The sequence below is a fragment of the Cuculus canorus genome, chromosome 6 (assembly GCF_017976375.1).
Source record: "Cuculus canorus isolate bCucCan1 chromosome 6, bCucCan1.pri, whole genome shotgun sequence".
In the NCBI taxonomy this organism is placed as follows: Eukaryota; Metazoa; Chordata; class Aves; order Cuculiformes; family Cuculidae; genus Cuculus; species Cuculus canorus.
This window is the reverse complement of record NC_071406.1, coordinates 25,708,466-25,729,138: the sequence shown is the minus strand read 5'-3', so window position 1 is coordinate 25,729,138 and position 20,673 is coordinate 25,708,466. Positions and strand designations below refer to the sequence as shown.

Sequence of the window (20,673 nt, the reverse complement as noted above, 5' to 3'; positions counted from 1 at the left end):
TAAAGTCCAAATTAGAACTTCTGCCTAACATGCACCAAAATCATCACTCTCACTCAAAATGAAAAAAGTTCTTTCCTATCTAAAGAACTCAATACCTATAGGCACATTTTAGTATGTTAAGAGAGAATTTTAAAATGTAATTTCATACTGTTTAAATATACATATACATAGTGAAACTGTAAATAATTCACACAAATTGCAAAATAAACCAAGTGAACTCTCTTGATCAAACTGCTTAATGGAATGGTTAAAGGGATTAAAAAGAATATTCTTTTTGCTTTCTGCATGGACTGCCTTGATCACTGGATTATGAGCCAGGGCAGAACGTTCACTTTCTGCTGGTCACCAGGAAAGAAAATAACTGAAAAATGAAGATGCAGGTTGAGTGTTGAAGGGAAGAAGTTTTGTGGTAACATTTTTGCCCCTTTTTGAGCCAGGGCAAACCCCTTTTTACTTAGCTGGGCTAGGATTTTGGCATTACTGGGTGAGACCGATAGATTATGCCCTACCAAGTGTAATGAGAGTTACGTGACCTGCAAATCACTTCAGCTGGTCTTGTGTTGGAAGCTAGAACGTGTTAGATTTGAACCCGTCAGATGTTATCCGGCACTGTGTCCTGACTTTGGTATGTACAGCTAAAATGAGGCAGTGCTAATTAGATGAATAAGTCTTGAATTTTAACATGATGCTGACACAAACATAAGGCAAACAACCAAAAATATGTGAAAACAACTTCAAAGCAGAATTGAAACAATGTAAGGAAGCCACAGAGCATTGGTATTACTGAGCTCCAAGCGATACTTAATTAGCTGGCTTTATTTTTTCCTGGGGCTCTATTTCAAAATAAATTCAGTCTTCAGTGAGAACTTGAAATGAACCATTAATTTACTTATCTACAGTCTTGAGGAAAAGGGAGACTTAATTTAAAGACAGAAATTCAACACAGATGAAGTATTGCCTTTCTGCATGGGGGGGAAAAAAAGATCATAATAAGATACAGTGTAACAGGATGTGTTAGATTTTAAATGAACCCTTGCCAGTGAGTTATGATGTACTCATTTCAGCCTGACCCTGACTAAGGTTAAATCACAGTTTCCTGGAAGGAGGTCGGAACCACTGTGATCTCCTGCTTCCTGCGGGGCTCTGCTGAGCAGTGCGGAACGAGCTGGTGATGTGGTCCCGAGTGGGGTGAATGCACTCGTGCGCTTGTTTGGCCTCTACCCAGCTCTGCTGGGCTCTGTAGGTTTGCTGCTTGTGGGAATCGGAGCAAATTTGAGCCTATCTTCAACAATGCTTGCCTTCAAAAATTGCGAGAGGACTATAGTCCTACCACTGCATCTAACTATTTACATTTATTTAATACAGTGATTACAGTTTGGAGGTATACGCATGCAGGCATTAACAGTTACGTTTCTGATTTCTGTATGAAGATATTATTTGTTAAGTCTGTGCTATAAATACAAATAAAAGAGTAATCTTCTTTGTGCTTTGTATAATCTACACATGCAATTTGCATTTCCTGTGCTTTGCATAGTTGAATACTTGGCATTTCTGTCTCAAACATAAAACTATAAGAAATGGTGTTTTGAATTCTGTGGATCGAAAACAATAAGCTGTTCTCAAAAACCTATTTGGAGAAGTGCAATTTTCTGATTTTAGAAGCCAGGACAACCCAATTCTGGCCCCACTGTAGTGACAAATATGCACTTAGCGCAGTGTACTTTCTGTGGGAGTTAAAGTGTATAATAACCTGACAATTATGATCTTTGAAGATGTTCTGCATTAAGCATTTCAAATGGTGAAAGGAAACATTAATTCACAGAGGGGCGTGTGTCTCTCCTTATACACATACATCCCCATGGATGAAGAGCTTATTTGTGTCAGGAAGCTTCTCAAATGATGGTATTATTATGTGAACTGAGGTTCTTTCCAAAAGCTGAGATGCTGGCAGAATTGAGCCCAGCTGGATGATGGTAACTTTTTTCTAGTTTTCTAGAAGTTTCCTTGTTAGCTTGTTACACATTATATATTCTAGAATTGCTTTGTGTTATGAATAGTGAAAACACTGTAAATCTAGGAAATATTTTAAAAATTGATGTACTACATCAGCTGATGGACGGCTAACTGAGGTGAATGAAATCTCTCATTTTTTAATCATCTGTTAAATTCAGTGATGGAAAACCATCAGTCTGTGATGGTGATTGGTAGCCTGTGTGGAATGGATCTCAATCCATTGCTTAGGATCTCACTCCACAGACGCTTGATGGCAAAAAAACAAAACCAACCCAAAATAAGGATCTGCTCCCTTTTGTTGCAGACAGTTAGAACAGTGAGGTCAGGGCTGAGGGCTGGCGTGACTGCTGCATTAGCTGCACAAGCTGGTCTCTCTCTCACAGGAGGAGATGGTCTCTATCTCTAAGGAGTGTTTTGAAAGCACCAAATCTTTATACTGACATTAAAAAAAAAACAAAGAAACAAACAAAACCACATGGGAAACAGTATAAAAGAACCCCAGATTAGAAGTATAATCTCTATATACTAAGAAACAGCTTGCAGTTCTGCAGGTGCATTATTCTTTTCAGATCTGAAATGTGAAATAATAAGGAACCTTCTTTTATTGCACTGAGGTTCATATATATCCATGTGTTATGCCTTTGCCATCTGGCATAACAGTGCATAAAACAGCATCAAGTCTATTTTCCTGTAATGTGAATTCACAAACTGTTGCAGTTCAGTGTGTTTCCTTTGTAGATTTTAGCACCTCTGAGAACTGTCCATGTTGAAAACTCTTTAATTTAGAATGTTAGCAAATGCTGTTTATTAAAACTGTGTATTTTATGAAGACTCACAAGTCATGTAATGTGTTCTGCTGTGTAGAATCTACACATTTTTGCAGATGTGACTTATTGCTATAGAGACATAAAAATTGAATAGTCTATGAACTATGACTGAACATCACTTTGTTTTGTCATACTTTTAACAATCAAAATAGCTTGAGTCTGGTTTTATCATTAATTTGGTCCTGGTAGTAGACTTTGTACTTCATATGTTACAGTTTATATCATGTAATTTCAAAGTATTTTTATCACTGTTTTAAAATATAATAGTTCTTTTATTACAATTGTCTTTCTTATGGTTTTTAACAATCTAAGATTGATCTACTGCAGTGCCTTTCTGGGAAATACGCCAACAACTGTGGGGTTTGGTTTCAGGACGCCTCTTCATAGTTCATATGCACTGTCAAGTGTTTGTTGTAGCGGGTACAATCCTGCTTCTGAATTCTTGGTAGTATTGGCCCGCTGCACAGGGGCCAATGATGTTAAGCCTGAGCCTGGGAGCATAAAGATAAAGTGCAAAGGTCCATATTTAAAAATCACCATAATAGAACCTAGATCTTCAAATCACTTTTTCAACACTATTTAAAACTATGCCATAGGTTTCCCCTGGGATATAAGTAGTTTTGTTCAAAAGTTATGAAAAAGCTTTGTTACGTAGATTTTGTACTAGCTGAGATGATAAAATTTGATTCCTGTTGTTCTGAGTGACAACTTGAGCAATACTTTCTTATGTCCATTTTGTCAGGGCTGCTCATGCCAGAGCCACTGTACTGTCCCACTCGCACCCCATGTTCTTTATGAGAGAGCTTCTTTTATTGCTGGCAGCTACTATGGCCTGTGGTCACAAGGACTGCAGTTGAATAGCTGGAAATGCAGTGAGCTCTTGTAGACAACGTGTAGGCAAGGAGAATTTGAATACTGACTCTGGCACAAACTTCCTCTTTAGGCACAGCTGGGAAATTTGATTTCTCGCCTTGCGATCACCATCTGTAAAATGAATACCTGCCTGCCTGTCTCGTAGGAGCACAGATGATTGACTCATGCTTCTGAAGTGATACAGGGATGCACTGAAAGCACATTGGAGCCACCTGATCTCCATATATATAGGGAATTGTTCTTGGAATAACCTAAAAACATTAGCAGCTGTGTTCATATGTATAGTGTAGTACCATAATTAACTCCTGTACCTGAAATGAGGAATGTCATGTGTGAAAATAATGGTGGATGCTTTCAGCATCCTTGCAGTGTCTTTGAGAAACTTGAGCTATTCCAAAGGCTCATATATTGCTTTTCAGAAATACTTTTGTAATCCCCAGTGCAAAGGCTCACATGTTTGAGTGCTCTCCAGTCCTTAACCCTGGCTGCCTTTAGGTTTTCTTGGGCTCCTTTCAGCTGGACAAACCTGCAGCACGACAGCAACAACAGCTAGCATGAATTTGTTGGAGCCATTGAATAACCTTAAAAGCAGGAAAATCACCCCTTTTGTCAAATTACGCAAATTTCATGGTACGATTTTAACAAGATTTCAAGGATGCTGCTTTCCTGTACAAAATGAGATTAATTAAGCTCCCGTTGCGTTATGTTCACTAAAACCACAGGACTATTACTGTATGATATTTTTGTTGTGTGCAGCATGTTATGACCTATCTATTTTGCTTCTTTTAGAAGATAAAGGGAAAACAAAACCTAGCAGTGCAAATCAGCAGTCCAGTACGGAAGTGGGTCCTTCTCTTCCCAAACCTGGAGTGGCAGCAGTGACACCTGTAACGCCTGCCTCATCCTCCAAGAGCACGAATGGAGCTTCCAACACAGTTTCTGAGTCAGAAGAGGAAAAAGCCAAAAAACTATTATACTGTTCATTATGCAAAGTAGCTGTGAATTCCCTGTCACAACTAGAAGCCCACAATACAGGTGAGTAAGCATGGAGTGCAAGTCAGTTGTGCGTTACTATTTTCAAAATTCGGTGGTGGTTTTCTGACACTCTGGTAGCTGTACTTCACTGAAGAGCCTTTTAGTTAAAACTTACAATGACAAGTCACAAAAACATTTCTCTTAATTATAGTTTCATGTGTGGTGTTTGTTATTTTATTAAAGTCCTCTCTACGTTTTTTGAACTGTTCTTCCTCTATTCTATAAGCCTTTAGTTGGCAAAATCCCTACAGTTCATGTTACCTGATCAGATTCCATTATGCTTCTCTAGTAAGGGTTGTATTATGATCATAGTGGTTTCTGTAACACTAAGGTTTCTAAAATGTCAGTTGTCTTTCATATTTGCCATAGGTCAGATTCATCTAATTGTGTCAGTTCTTTTTCATATTTTATCTCATTATCTCTGGTGTCTGTTTTTTTGCCCGTACAACTTATGATAATTTTCGTTATTTGATATTTTTGATAATTTGAGGGTGACCGCCGTAGATTTCCTAGATGTCCTAGAATCTTTATTCTTGCAGATTATATAAGGTGTCTTAAAAAGGCCAAAAGCAGCAATTCCTAATGTGCTATGGGTACTCTGTGTTGTCTTGGTGATGTAAAGCTTGTTACCAAACCGTTGAAGCTGGTTTTACAGCTGTAATCCATTCTTGAAATGGCCAAAGGGGCTACTTCTTCCAGATCAGAAGATACTTATTGAAGTATTCCTGTTCCTAGGCAGGTTCTGAGTGATTGCTGTGGTTCTTCTCCTAGTCTCGTCTAATGCCCTTTTTCATCATTTAGCAGCTATATGGATATTAGCAGAAGAATAAGCAACCTTGGCCATATAGCCACACACTGCTCCCAAAGAGAGGCAGTGGTCCAACATGCCTGCTGTTCCCTTTTTGTGCAAACCTTTCTTCCATTCTCTGGTTTCCCTTTAGATGAAGGAAGTGAGAACTGCACTGACCAAAACCAGAGCCGCCATTAATCCCGGTCTGTGCTGACTTCAACCATTCTGTCTTGAAGATAAATGTATTACAAAAAGTCGCAAGACTAATGGACGTGGATTTAAGTTGCTGAGCATTAATGCACCTGTGTCTTCTTGCCCATTAGGCTCCAAGCACAAGACCATGGTTGAGGCTCGTAATGGTGCCGGTCCCATCAAGTCTTACCCTAGACCTGGATCCCGGCTGAAGGTGCAGAATGGCAATAAAGGCTCAGGGCTACAGAACAAGACATTTCATTGTGAAATTTGTGATGTCCATGTTAATTCAGAAATTCAGCTTAAACAGGTAGCTTGCGCATATCTGGGGGTCCTTTGTTTGTTTTTAGTTATATTGCAGTATTGTAGGTGGGATGTAGGTCTGTGTGAAGGTGTTTTGGCAAAAAGTGGACTTACTGTTTGTTTTCTGTCATCTCACAACTATTTTTGAGTAGTTCACTATAGGTCAAGTTCACCTAATTGTGTCAGCCGGGAAAAAATGGGCTTGAGATTCGTAAGGGAGAGATGGACAAGATGTCATTATCAATGAATAACATAACAATTCCAGTTTAAAAGTTTGCTATGACGACAGAGAGATTTGAAATTTGGTCTCCCAAGTGGAAGAAATTCTGGGCTGAAGTTCCCTGAATTCCTCTTTTGATGCTGTTTCAGTCTGCTGGGAAACTTTTTAATACTATGTGAGAAGTGCAATGTGACTTGAATCTATTTATTTAGAGCGATCAGCAGGAGGGTAATACTGTAGATATGTATGAATTTTGTAGAGCAACATTATCATTAACAACATAGCTGTATGAACGTGCAGCTCTGTTCTGTCCAAGCTAATTAGCTCTGGGTTCAGAGTTGTGCTCATATAGATATGTGGTTTCTGATAGCAAACAGGAATCTTTAACTGGATGATGCTGTGCTCTCATTCTCTGTTATTTCAGTTATCTTTAGGATAGTATTAAGTTGCACGGTGTAGACATATCCCTGAGCACCGGTTCTTCCTTCAGCTAATACTGAATTATTTATTCAACTGAACAACGTCAGTGAGACTGAAATTTACCTCCTACTTCTGAATATTTGTGTGACCTAGTGATTACAGCTCTGCCTGGTTCAAAGCTTCTCAAGTGGAAAAAGGAAATACTAACCAAAATATCAAGGGTTTGCAGAGCCTGTCTCGGATCACAGAATTCCCTGTATTTGCTTAGTATCCGCTTCTCTGTTTGATTTGCTCCAAATTGTTATGTTTAATTTAGCAAAGCACATCTTTGTTCTCTCTAAAGAACCTACTTTATCTTACAAACAGGGCTTAGGCATATCCTGCTGATAAATCAATTTCAAACTCAAAACTGAGAAATGTTTAAACAGCTAATTAAATGTGAGGATATTTATTTCAGCACATTTCCAGCCGAAGGCACAAGGACAGAGTTGCAGGAAAGCCTATGAAACCTAAATATAGTCCTTACAACAAACTGCAGCGCAGCCCAAGTATTTTAGCAGTAAGTATTTTTATTTCTTATCACTGTTGATGTGAATCTGTGATCTTGGGGACTCCCACCACACAGTGACAAGAACATGACAGACCTGATGCTTCCACAGCATTTCTTCCCTCTCCAGCTGAGTCTGTACAGGGATCAGATTTGATGATAGTTATGTATTCTGTCTGCCTGGTCAAAGGCACACAGACAGCACTCTGAGTGTTATTTACTGCTAGGAAGAAGGGAATAATCAGTGGAATAGGGAAAGAACTGTGTGCGCTTTGGAAAGGTATTTGCTCTGCTGAGATAGTGCACTTTCCTTGAAGGTTGAAATGTATATACTCTGTCTTTCTGGGCACCTGAGATAACTTTCAGTTTTGACAGATGCAGTCAGGATATAAGATGTTAAGATATAAAAATACTAATGCTCATTCTCTGCATACAGCAAAACAGAGCGCTGTGTGGTGCTGCAAAAGAGCTACCAGTTGTTTAGAAGAATTGATTGCCTATCTGCATGCTTGGACTGTGCCAAAACACCTCTCCTGCGTTTATGCCCCTAGCTGTCCTCCTTTCCCACCCACCTGCGTTTCCAGGAATTCCCCAAGCTGGTTCTGCCAGTCTGCTGCAGCCAGGGTTCAGACTGGCTCTAGCGCAGCACAGATTGTATGTTTATTTGCTCATGAGTCAGCCTGTATTTTATTCATTAGGGAAAAGCACATGCCACCTATGGCACAAAAACAATTATAAGTTGGAAAGACAGAGATGCAAATGTGTGTGCACAAGAGTAAGCATGTGAAGAGCTGAAATATTAATACATCTTTGCAATTGTATAGAGGCAAACGAAAATGCTGCAGGCTTTCTCCAAGCCACCCCATTTGCTATGTTCTGCACATGCTAATCTTCTTCAGTTGTATAATACATCATTTTATAGTCTATTGCGTAAGGAAAGACATTCACTAATAAAGGAAGGATATGAGTATCTTTGCCCCCACAAATGTGTGATTGTGGTGCAGACATTTTCAGTGAGACTATAGTGCTTATATTTCTGTTAGCTTTTCCACCCCAAGCACCAGCAATGACTGTAGATTATAAACCGAGTAATAATTCTTTCAGAAAGAGGTTTTTTGTGATATTGATCTTAAAAAATATTTCTGTTTTCGAAAGAGCAGCTCTGCATTGGCAGAGGTAAAAAGCTGACTGGGCTAATACTAGTTTCTAACCTTGACCCCTCTACTTTTGACTTTTGACATTGAAGTCTTAATCCTGTTTTTTTAAATATTTCTTACGCAGTTACGATTTACATAATTTAATGTTGTTCACTTGCAAATTATTCTTCCTTCTAAACATCAGTATGACTACCGCTACACTCAAGAGATTTGTGTGTCTTTAAATATACTGTTTGGTTGCTTTAATTGCCTTGGGTACAATGACAATGCAGCTGACGTGAGGCTTCTGTGAGAAACCGTAACATGCCTTTTGTCAGGGTTCATTTTTCACCCTCGTGTAAAAGTGGGCATGGGGAGAACCATATTTACATTGCTTTTTCTGTGTGTTTTATTCCAGGCAAAGCTTGCATTCCAGAAGGACATGATTAAGCCCCTGGCACCTGCTTTTCTCTCATCTCCTCTTGCTGCGGCTGCAGCTGTATCATCAGCTCTGTCCCTTCCTCCCCGGCCATCTGCCTCCTTGTTCCAGGCGCCTGCGATACCACCAGCTCTCCTCAGGCCAGGCCATGGTCCCATCCGGGCAACACCTGCCTCCATACTTTTTGCACCATACTAATTTATCGATGTAAAAAAGAGATAACTATGGCCAGTAGAAAGGGTAAAAGAAAAGCAGGAAAGGGGCAAGATTTTAAAATGTCTTTCTCTTTTGAAATGCCATCCAGCGTGACACCTCGACCAATCACAACATAAAATTCATCATTTATGGTACTGCATTTTGGAGTCTAGACAACTTTTTATCAGTCTTTCTTTCTTTTTTTTTAATCCAAAGAGAGTAACTTACTAAAAACTTAATTGCACCTAAAATTTAAACCATTGAAGGTTCATGCATCTCTTCTTTTTTTTTTCCCCCCAATGTGTATGATGCACCTTGGAGTCAAGGAACGTAAAATATTTTCCTGACAGACTTGAAAACTAGGGTCTTCCTTCCTCACACTTATGTAAATACTTCTCTGAAAACCAATGGGCTATACTCTAATGTGGGAAAAAAAAAAAGTAGATTAACCAAATGCTTGATTGTGGATAACATCTCAAAAATTAATAGCGTCCTTCTTTTTTTTCAGTGTGCTCTTGTTGACAGGGATTGTGTGCTGTCCTAGACCCCGGTACTGGTGTATCTTGTGTAGTACTAAAGATGTATCACATGTCTGATTTTAGTATTTTTAGTTTCTGTGCAAATGTTTGAAAGCAATGTCGCGCTGAAGCTTTTAATAATTTCTTTTGTGTCACGCTTTATTTAGAGAAATTAAAAATAGAAAGCCATATAACATATAGTTAAGATTACTACTTGTTTGCTACTTTCATTTAAGTTATTTTTGTTGTTTCCTCACTGATGTTGCTAAGCAATGTTTAAAGAGAAAAAAAAAGCTTTTAAATTGCACATTACCACAGCTCACGTGCATTGTTCAAGATGTCAATGCATCCGTGTATTTATACATAAAAATCCCTTTTCTTCATTTCTAACTATTTTCCTTTGTAACGATGCTGCATAACATTGTGGCTCCCTAATGCAATAATGTACAGAACATAAAATATTTATAATTGACTGTATTGTCTGTTTATTGAATATATTGCAGTAATGCCTGACCTATGTTCTTACCTCCCCAACCCTTTTATAAAGGTGATATCAATATGCAGTACTCAGACTGAAGTCATTATGTGATAATGGGGACAACAGGTAGAAGAAAAGAAAAAAAAATATGATTACTTTTAGAGCATCTTTATCTGCAATCCATAATAGTAAAATGTCTGTGTATTTTTTTAAATGTACCTTTTCAATAAAATAATAAAAACATACATGCTTTTTGTGTTTATTGATTGGTAGGGGATAAAAAAATGCCTGGAACAAACAAATTTAGCTAAAGGAGTCTTCAGGAGCAAACAAAGCATTAGAGTTGCAATAAAGTATAATTACAGGGCCTGTGTTTACTTCCTTCATGTTTTAACGTCTTTTCCTTGCTATTACAGCTTTTACTGGGGCATTTTTGCAGTAAGATTGTGAAGATCCACTACATCAGAGATTCAGGAGAAGAAGCAGTAGAGCCAGATGGGCGATTATGGTTTTATTATTGCACCACCAAAATGCTACACCATAGTTATGCCATTGCTGATGGAGACGAAGGATTAGCTTTACAACTAGCTTGGTCATACCTGAGACAAAAAGCAGGTCACTTTGGAGCCAGGATTTGCTCAGAAGCATGGGCAAAGTAAGCAACTGCTTGACAGCGTGCTTTTGAAGGGAGATAATTGGGGAAGCTTTGAAATTACCTTTTTCCATGCTTTAAAGTTTGATCTGTTCTGTAAAAAATTCCTTCTTTGTTAATATAAAGTGAAAAGTAAAGAGTACAAGAGTAAAAAGACTTAAGTATAAGGCTGTTAGGGTTAATACAAAGCCAACAGGGCCATTAAGAATCCACAGAGGCCAAGGAATACAAATTTCAGGTTCTTATATAACAGAGAAGGTACCAACCAACAGGTGCCTCATAGTTGCAACGTATTAGAGACCATTTTCTGCAAGTGTAATTCTGTTTGATTTCCACTCTTCAGTGGAGCAGTCGACTGTGCTGTGAGTGGATGATGCACTGGAGAATAACCTACAAAGGGGTAGGTAAGAGAGTCCAGACTTGTGGCATCCTCTGGGGAAGCAGGTACAGTTGTATTAATCCTGTGGACTGTGAGAATTATAAGGTGGTATGGGGAGGCACTCTTCCATGTGCATCTGTTCGTGCCTGGTTTTGTAACTCATGCTTGTAGGCAGTAATGTTTAACTGCTCAGCTACTTTCAGAGATTGTACTTGCATGAAGAGCCTGTTTCTGGCCAACATGCAATAGGTTTACAGAACTGTGTACTTTAATTGGTTCTTCAGGAAACAGCAGTTGGCTATGTACTATTTTACCTTCTTTTTTATAACCTCTTGGTGGTGATGAGAAACTTAAAGCAATTGAAAATTGCTGCAATTGAAAATGTTCCCATATAAAATACAGAAAACCTGTACTAAGGAGAGGACTGGCCAGGGGCGTGTAGATTTGTTGGACAGGTGATTATTTCAGAGCCCGCTGGGAAAATATTTGGGTCACTAAAAGTGAAAGAATGTGTCTTGTCATTCAGCAATGAGAGCGATTACTTGACCTGTGAAACACAGGGATCTAGAAGACCGTAGCTGTAAGGTAAGGAAGGTTCACGTTCAGATTTATATTTAATACCCTTTGTGCTCTTTGCTATGTTAACTTACAGTCTGTGTACTGTAACTCCGCTTGCCACCAAAGTTTTGTCTATGAAATGCAGGACTGAGAATTTGAGATGATAATTATGTGATAAATGGCAAAACCTCTCATTATGCCTGCTGAGATCTCGCATTTTAGAAATGAGCTCTACACCAGAAGGAAAATTTTTACCATACTTGCACAAAGGATATCAGCTGCTATTTTGATACATTAGGATATTTTTTCGTGACATGCAATATCATTACAGATACTTGGCTATTAAATCAATGGATTTGTTATAACAAAGAACTAGTATAGAAATATAATAATTGCATCACAGTTGCCATTTTGAATAAATATATTGAATGTGCAAACCACTAAGGGAATAAGGCTGAGGTAATAGGATCACATCCTCTCTTTTGTCTGTTATTCTAGGTCTGCTTACTGCACACTGATCTGCAAGTTTTTCCTATATGAGAAGTCAAAATGTGCACTGTATTGCCCGGGGATTGTCACCTGGCACTGCCATCATTCTGTAGCAGAAGAAAAAGGTTCCAGACCAGACATGGACACAGACACATCAGCACGAACTTTCTGCTGGCACCTGTGGCTGGGTCATGATCCTTGGACGGCAAAAGAAGGGTATCAAGCAGAGGACATGGTCCAGTAGTCTGTACAGATTTATAGTTCTAGTAAAAACAAAAGGAATAGGATCTTCTATAACTACTGCAGGATACTAATGTGTGTGCTTCTCATTTCTGCAGTAACACAATCTTTCCTTCTGATTTTTGTAAGATAGCAGAATGAAGAAGACAGGAGCTAGCACATGCTTTGCCCTCTCCATACCATCATTTGAATTCCTATGATAATGTTACAATGTGAATTAGAGTCAGATGGACTCTGTAAACTCATACCCGTTTCCTCTAAGAAAGAGATTATTTTATTTAAAAATACCTTACCTTATTTTACTTCCTTATTCTGTGATCTTGGACTATAGATCTTGTGTTCAGAAAAGTTTAGCAAAAGAGTTTGTTGCATTTGTCTGGAAAAAAAGAATATGGTTATCTTGAGGTCTGCAGGAAGTATTTCACTACCTTTATGCATCTGGCTGTAATCCAGTGAATCTTGCTCTGTATCTTTTGAACGTGTCACCTTGAATAAGTGAGGTACTATACTATTTATTCATGCTTGGTTGGACAGTAAATCTCTACAGCTGTCACCTTCTGGTGGCAGTGGTCATGATGATTTTCTTACTACAGCTAGTGTATAATTTTAACCATTTTTTCCTTAGCATTCTATTTTTCAAGTGACAATCTAAGTATCCTCAAGCATTTATTGGAATGACCAGCATTTCAGGTAAAAAAAAAAAAAATATATATATATATATATATTAGTATCTAGTATTCTTAGCTATTATGATGTTGTGTTTTATTAAAGTAACATTGATTTAGAAATATTTCTATCTGGTTTATTTTCGTATTCATATTTATTTGTATTGATAGGGTACTATGCTAGATGCTGAATGCCAAGAGCCGACTCCTGCCAAACATCAGAATTGGAGGGGGTGAAATCGAGCCTGTTATCTTTGAAAGGCTGCTGTTGAGGAAGGTCCTCAGTGACTGGAAAAAGGACAATTTTGTGCCAGTCTTCAAGAATGCAAGGAGGAAGATCTGGACACATGCAAACAAGTAGGTGATTGGGATTGGTCAGCATGGGTTTACAAAAGGCAAAACTATGCCTGAGTGCTTTCTGTGATGAGATACCTGTCTGTGCAGTCAAGAACAGTGGATGCCCTTACATTGACTTCAGTCAGGCTTTTGGCGCTGCCTCTTATAGAATCCCTGCAGACAAAGGGGGGCAGCATGGACAAGGTGGGTGGCTACAAGTTTTCCGGAAAAAAGGTTGGACCACCAACCTCCAAGCACTGGGTGGCTGTATGCAGTCTGCAACAGGCAGTTGAGTGGTGTTCCTCAGGGGTCAGTAACACCAACAGACTCACCTGTGTCCTGTACAGTGGGATGAGAGCACTTGGCAAATGTACAGGTTTTAATACCTCCTCAGGGAGCCTCCTTTTCCAGGCGGTGTGCTGGCGAGTAAGGCTGTCACCAGAGGGGCCCCAGCAAGCTGGAGACATGGTTCTACAGGAACCTAATGGGCTTCAGAGGCCAAGTCCTGCATCTGGGAAGGAGTGACACTGTGGGATATTGCAGACCAGGCTTGCTCCCCAGAAAGCAGCTCTATAGGAAAAGACCCAGGCAGAGTGGGGGGTGGAGGGACACCCAATTTTTGTGGTGCACAAACGGAACACAAGTCTGCAGTGCGCCCTTGTGGCAGCAGACGTGCCTGGATACTGCACTGCATTAGCAAACCATGGTTAACAGCCATGGCAAACCACTCTGTTCAGCACTTTCAAGTTGAACCTGGAGTAATGTGTCCAGTCTGGGGCCTCCGGGAGAAAGTCACAAAGGGGTTAGGAAATGAGCACGTTGGATCCAGGAAAATGAGATGAATTTGTTGAGCCTGGAGAAGGTCGTGGCAGTTCTGGCCACTGTCCTCAAGAGTGTGATCGGTGGTCACAGGGAAGAGAGATTGATGCTTTTCAGAGAAACCCTGTGAGCACATGAAAGGAGACAGCCAGAGCTGCAGGAAAGAACATGCTAACTGTGCATAAGAAAAAAGTTTTCCCAGGAAAAGTGGGTAAGTCCCAAAGCAGGTTGCCCAGGAAGGTTATAGCAACGTCTGCCCTTTGGGAGACTCTTTTGTGTGGCCAGATGAGCAACCTGATCCAACTCTAAGTGCTTTGAGCAGGCGGACAGGCTAGGTGAGCTCCAGAGGATACTGCCATCCTAAATGAGTCAAAATTCTAAAAGATTTAAAAAGAGGTCAGCTTCTGAAAAAATCAACACTGATCATTGCTTTACGGGGCAATTGGAATCTGAAGGAAACTTTGCAGCACTAAATACTGACTGTTCATAACATGGTGGGCACCTGCTATGAAAGCCTGAAAAATTAGGACAAAGCATCTTACGTGTAATAGAGTGAAGAAGGGGAACTGAAAGGAAGAACTACCTGGAAAGGTGAGAGTCAAAGTAAAAAGAGGGGGAAATTATTTGTACTGCAATATTGTGACTGGAGTTTGGAGGGGCTGTAGTTGTATTTTTCAGGCCAAAAAAAAGGACTTTGCAGTAATACCACTGTGATGTGTTTTGGGCCTTGGGGCATTTTGAGAAAACAAACACATTTTCACAAAGTCATTTGTTTAGATTATCTGAAACAGTCTAACCAATTTGATGGTTGGAAAACTTCACACCAATCTTGCTCACGTCCTGTGTTCACAGCCAGCCAACTTCTATTAGGGCCTCAAGCACCGTGGCTGGCGCCTGTTCTGCCTTTTTCTCTGGGTGCGTGTGTTTGGGAACAATGGACTGTTTGGGCTTTGAATTGCCTATTTTTTCTGCGCCCTGTCAGACTTATAAAGGAAATATCAATACAAACAATGGTCATGCTTTTAGACATGTATTATGGACTTTTTAAGGGTAATGTTAGTAATATAACTAAAGCAGCAGCAAAAGGGTGGATAATAACAGGAAAAAAAATACTTTGTGCAACAGACGGTAAGGTTACTGCTGGGTGAATCTGATGAATGTCTACTGGTTTATCCGGGTAAGATGCTGACTGAAATTAGGGCACCTACTATCTCAGGAGTGGGGTTATGTGAGGTGGAGAAAGAAATCTGTCTGGAGACCTGGTCAGCAAAATCCAAGGAATGTAGATAATCCACTACACGAATTTTTTTCTCACTGAAAAGAAATGCAGATCTATACAACTGTGTAAATAAAAATTACTTCTTTCTCCCCCTTGAAATAAATATAGACAAAATGTTACGATTTTATTGTGCAAGCCAAACAAATGAAACAAAACTGAAAGGTAGAGTTCACGCTTTGCCAATAATTTTTCAGTGACTATTTGTCTCTGTTCCATGAGACGTGAAGAGAAAGATGTTAAGGACATACATGGAACTGAAAGAAACAGTAGCAAAATATACTCTATCAGTATAAAACATTTTAATGCATTGTGCGAAGGGACAGAATCAGGCCAGTCGCTTCATAGGAGTCTGGGTGGGTGTAGGTGTCTGCAGTGGTTTTGTTAGTTTGGGAACCACTTAGAAACAGCAGACAGCTTTTTCTTGCACTGAAGACATAAGGTGTGCTGGAGGAAAAGGATGTCTTCTCAATCAGATGTACCAAGGAGAAAAACAGGCATAGCCAGACTCACAACCATGAAACGCAAGAAGCACAAGTGTCAGGATGGCCACGTCTAGCTCCGTGACACAGGTCACATCAGGAAAAGACTGGCGTGTTTAGGTCAATCTTACATGAAAGCATTTGGTTGTTGTGGTGCTGAGAACACATTAGTTAGGAGGTGATGCGTTTTCCTAGGTTAGGAACAGCCAGTGTTACTATAGCACGTAGGCTTCTTTTTCAAAGGCTGCGGTTTACTTTGAATATACAATGTAATTTCAGCACATTTAAACGCCCAATGTGCCCAGCAGCCAGTTAGTGCTTTCAGAGAACTAATTCTGAGCCACAGTTTTCAGAGAATTATGGAATAGTTGGGGTTGGAAGGGACCTTGAGAGGTTACTCAGTCAACTCCCCCTACTAAAGCAGGTACACCTAGAGCAGGTTGCACAGGAATGTGTCCAGACAGGTTTTGAGTATCTCCAGAGGAGACTCCACTGCCTCCCTGGGCAGCCTGTTCCAGTGTTCGGTCACCCTCACAGTAAAGTTTTTCCTTTTGTTGAGGTAGAACTTCCTGTTTTCCAGTTTGTACCCTTAAGATATTTATAAGCATTGACAAGGTCCCCTCTCAGTCTTCCCTTTTCCAAGCTAAACAGCCCAAGCTCACTCAGCCCCTCCTCATAAGAGAGATGCTCCAGTCCCCTAATCATTTTCGAAGCTCTCTGCTGGACTCTCTCCAGTAGTTCCTTGTCTTTCTTGAAGTGGGGAGCCCAAACTTGGACATAATACTCCAGATGCAGCTTCACTAGCGACTAGAGGAGGACAACTTCTCTTCGTCCTGCTGGCCACACTCTCCTTAATGCATCCCAGGATAACATTGGCCTTCTTGGCCACAAGGCCACGTTGCTGGCTGAAGGCCAGCTTGTTGTCTACCAGGACCTTCTCCACAGAATTGCTTTCCAGATGGTCAGCTCCTAACCTATGCTGGTGCATGGGGTTATTCCTCTCTAGCTGCAAGACTCCACACTTGCCTTTGTAGAACTTTTTTAGGTTTATCTCTGTCCAACTTTCCAGCCTGCCCAGGTCTCACTGAATGGCAGCACAGCCTTCTGGTGTATCATTTACTCCTCACAGTTTAGTATCAACGTCAAACTTGGTGAAAGTACACTCTGTCCCCTCATCCAGGTCACTGATTAATATGTTGAACAAGACTGGGCCAAGCACCAACCCCTGGGGAACACCACTGGCCAGGCATTGCCATACTCCAGGCAATGAGGACCCCCTCTGGTACTCCAGACCCAAACACAGCTCCTGTCCAACAAGGGAAATTTCAATTTAGTTTCCCTGGGATTTCATGTTTCCCTTTATGAGGCCAGTTGCTCATATAAAGATTTTATTTTTGGTTAAGCTTTCTCTACAGAGCCATCCACCCAAGTTAATTTTCTATTAGGACATTTCCTCTCCTCCAGCTGTAGCAGAGAAGAGTTTCCCACTGTCCAAGGACCAATTTCTGCCAGCAAAGCTCTCACCATCCCATGTCTCAAGCTATTGCAGCATTGTCCTGCCTTATCTCCTGACTATATTAGCTGAATCTTTGATCCTCTCTCTAGCTCCTTCTTTGACCACATCAAACAATGCCACTTGTTTCTCCAGCTCTCTATCAGCCTCGTTGGTACAGTTCTCATAGCCTGTCAAGATGTTAGCTCCCTCCTCTGTCTCCTGAGTTAAATCTGTCTTCATTTTCCAGCAAGTGCTGGTGAGATTTTTCCATTCTGCCCTTAACTTGAAAGCAACTCCCTAAACTGTGGTCACCAAACAGTCCATCTTCCATATCTTCCCCACTGTTCACTTTTATAGCAGCACCTCCGATCTCTGCCTCCAAAAAAGAACCACCACCTGCAGGGAGAGTAAAACTGGCAGGAGCTGTTCTGATGTCAGATTTTAGCATGTAAGAATGCCTAAGAATAGGAGATAGCATAACCATGACCCTTTCCATTTTATCTGTCTAAGCTCTGTCAGCCTTGACTGTGCTAAGCACATTTTCAGGCAGATCTGATGCTTGTCTTATAGAGGGTCAGCGATGCCTGCAACACTTCAATTTTGGGATATATTATCTCCTCAGGAAGGCAGGTGGTAGCTTCATTCAAAGCTAATTTTCTTGTTCAACTGTGCCAAATCAGGTTTTCACATACAATTTGAATTTTAAAATGTTCTCTAACATTTTCTGCAAAGGCTGAATGAAAAATGGATCTTCCTCGCCTGACTTCATCGGAGCTGCACTGAGGCTCTCACAGTTGAACAGTGCAAGCCTACTCATTGCCAAACAGGGCAAAGGAAATAGTGGGGGTTTGGTTTATATAAGGACAAATACACTGGCTCCACTCTTGCTTTTCCTTGTCTGTATAATTCCTGATAGGCACACCTAGAGGTGTGCTGCTTTTCTGAGTACAGTCCACTCACCCTGCAAAACAGCACTGCTGGCAGCACAGCCACAGTATGGCAAGGCACACACCGTGGCAAGGCACACGCATGTCTTACAATATGTGCTGGATTTTAATTCCCTGCTGAATATCTGACATGCCTCAGAGGTAAAAGAGGTCTGTCTCTTGTTGTCTGTCTGCCCCCGAGTCCAGGACTGCAGTAATACCCTTCCATATGGCTGAGAGAGCTGGGATTGTTTAGCCTGGAGAAGAGGAGGCTGAGGGGAGACCTTATTACTCTCTACAACTACCTGAAAGGAGGTTGTGGAGAGGAGGGAGCTGGCCTCTTCTCCCAAGTGCCAGGGGACAGGACAAGGGGGAATGGCCTGAAGCTCCGTCAGGGGAGGTTCAGGTTGGATATCAGAAAAAAATTCTTCACAGTAAGAGTCATTGGGCACTGGCAGAGGCTGCCCAGGGAGGTGGTCGAGTCGCCTTCCCTGGAGGTGTTTAAGGAACGGGTGGATGAAGTGCTGAGGGACATGGTTTAGGGAGTGTTAGGAATGGTTGGACTTGATGATCCAATGGGTCCTTTCCAACCTTGTGATTCTGTGATCCTGTGATATCTTGACGCATTAATCCTCCAGAATGCTTTGAGTATATGCCTCACTCCTTTCCTAGGGCAGGGATGCGTTTCCTGTGTTTTGGCTTCCTGTCTCACTCTCCCAGTGGAAAGACAATCAGAGTTCCTGTAGACAAACCCTCTAGTACAAGATGTACCTGTGACTTCCACAGGTGAGTGTTTGCTGATGAATTATTCAGCCCCTAAGAAAAAAGGAGATGGGAACAGGAACACATCTGACACAAGTTTGGGCTTTATTAGAGGATGTTTTTCACCTGTGATGTCTACCAACCCATAAATTGCAGACTGCAGTTCCTTGCTGATGCCAAACAGGCTCCAGCTATATTCTCCCCCTTTTCTGCTACCCATCTTTGAAATATATAATGGGTGAGGAGACATGCAAACATAAGCACTTTCTACAACCTGAGCCCTTTGTGGTGCCAAATCTGACACCAGTCTCATAAGTCATCTTCAGTGGCTGTACTCTGTAAATGATTTAGCGTAGAAGATACTGATCAGTGGTAGCAAAGACACCAGAACTGTTCAAATTTAGAGGGTGATAAGAATTACATCCACATTATCAAATGCAACAGTTAATTTTAAAAGTTACTACTTGCCATTCGCTCCCTGGGACTGAATGCTGGAAACACCCTTATGCCTTCTAAATCATTGGAGCTGGCCTGCTCTGCAGTCTCTGTCATGGGAAAAAGACATTAAGCCGTTTTAGCCTCTTCCAGAAAATGTTTATATTGCCTGCCATTATTAACATCTATTTTTAAAGGGAACTAATGGAAAGTTGAGATTTTGTTTTTAATTTTGTGTCCTGTAGTGACTGCTTGCCATGGGCCAGGGTGATGCTCCACTGGTGCAGAGAGGAGGCAGCAAGATGAGACTATGCAAGGTGGGCTGCAAGAGGAGACTAAGCTCTCACTGCATCGAGATTTTTTGTGAGCTACTAGGAGGTACAATGCACTTACAGGCATTTAAGCAGGAGAACATATTTATGAAGTTATGTTTTCAGACTGTCAGTATTTGTTTTACATTGTGAGTGAGCCAGAATTCAGTTGTGATTTGAAATGCAGTTATGTGTTGTCACTTAGAGATTTAAACGAAAAAGTTGTTTGATAGACACTTGATAGATCTTATGAAATGGGTCATCAAATAGGAACTTCACCTGGCCACTCCAACCCATTTTACAGACATCTCTCTGTCTGTGCACCGTGGCTTGATCACCTATAAAATATATTTGCATGCTAAAACCCTTAAACCTTTTTTCAGGTTTATTGTTGTTTTGTTTGTTTGCTTCTTTGGTCGGTTTGTTTGTTTTCCCTAGGACTAAAATGTTAACTGCTAAATTTGATTCTGTTACTTGAAAAAGCTGCGATGTATGCAAAGTTCAGAAGTTCTATGCATTTTCCACAGGGCACATTTACGTTTACTGTCAACATCTCCAGAGCTGGCAAATGTCCCAAATCAAGGAGTTAACAGAAGGCAATGAAGAACTTTGGATGGCGATAGTTATTTTCTATTCATATGCTCATTGCATGTGTTTACTCTAAAGTAGACTTTCAACTACTTCTGTAATAATGTGGAACATTGATAATGAAGGTAGAACCTTGAGATTAATAGAACTTGTCAGATATTCACAATATTTCAGTAAAAATGTTAGTGAGCACCAAAAGAAATTTTATTCTTGGCATGAGAAAGAAAGGAAGTCTCTCATCCTGATTTGTTGGCATCATTTCACCTTGACATAA

At 40.6% G+C, this 20,673-nt stretch overlaps 1 protein-coding gene and 2 long non-coding RNA genes across 12 annotated transcripts in view; all 3 read left to right on the top strand.

Moving 5' to 3' along the window:
- ZNF385B (zinc finger protein 385B) overlaps window positions 1-10,199 on the top strand; it is a 170,031-nt gene extending 159,832 nt beyond the window's left edge. For all 10 annotated transcript variants that reach the window (XM_054070076.1, XM_054070074.1, XM_054070077.1 and 7 more), the window contains 4 exons: window positions 4,503-4,748; window positions 5,862-6,040; window positions 7,131-7,232; window positions 8,775-10,199. In XM_054070076.1, coding sequence (XP_053926051.1) covers window positions 4,503-4,748; window positions 5,862-6,040; window positions 7,131-7,232; window positions 8,775-8,993 — 746 coding nt within the window. In that variant the 3' untranslated portion in view covers window positions 8,994-10,199. The remainder of the gene's footprint in view (window positions 1-4,502; window positions 4,749-5,861; window positions 6,041-7,130; window positions 7,233-8,774) is intronic.
- A 732-nt stretch (window positions 10,200-10,931) lies between these two features.
- LOC128852525 (uncharacterized) lies at window positions 10,932-12,326 on the top strand. The gene is made up of 3 exons (XR_008450409.1): window positions 10,932-11,038; window positions 11,544-11,602; window positions 12,074-12,326. It is a non-coding gene; the product is annotated as an uncharacterized LOC128852525 (long non-coding RNA).
- A 2,247-nt stretch (window positions 12,327-14,573) lies between these two features.
- On the top strand, window positions 14,574-20,445 carry LOC128852524 (uncharacterized). Its single transcript, XR_008450408.1, has 4 exons — window positions 14,574-14,715; window positions 18,976-19,089; window positions 19,746-19,878; window positions 20,339-20,445. It is a non-coding gene; the product is annotated as an uncharacterized LOC128852524 (long non-coding RNA).
- The last annotated feature ends 228 nt before the right edge of the window (window positions 20,446-20,673 follow it).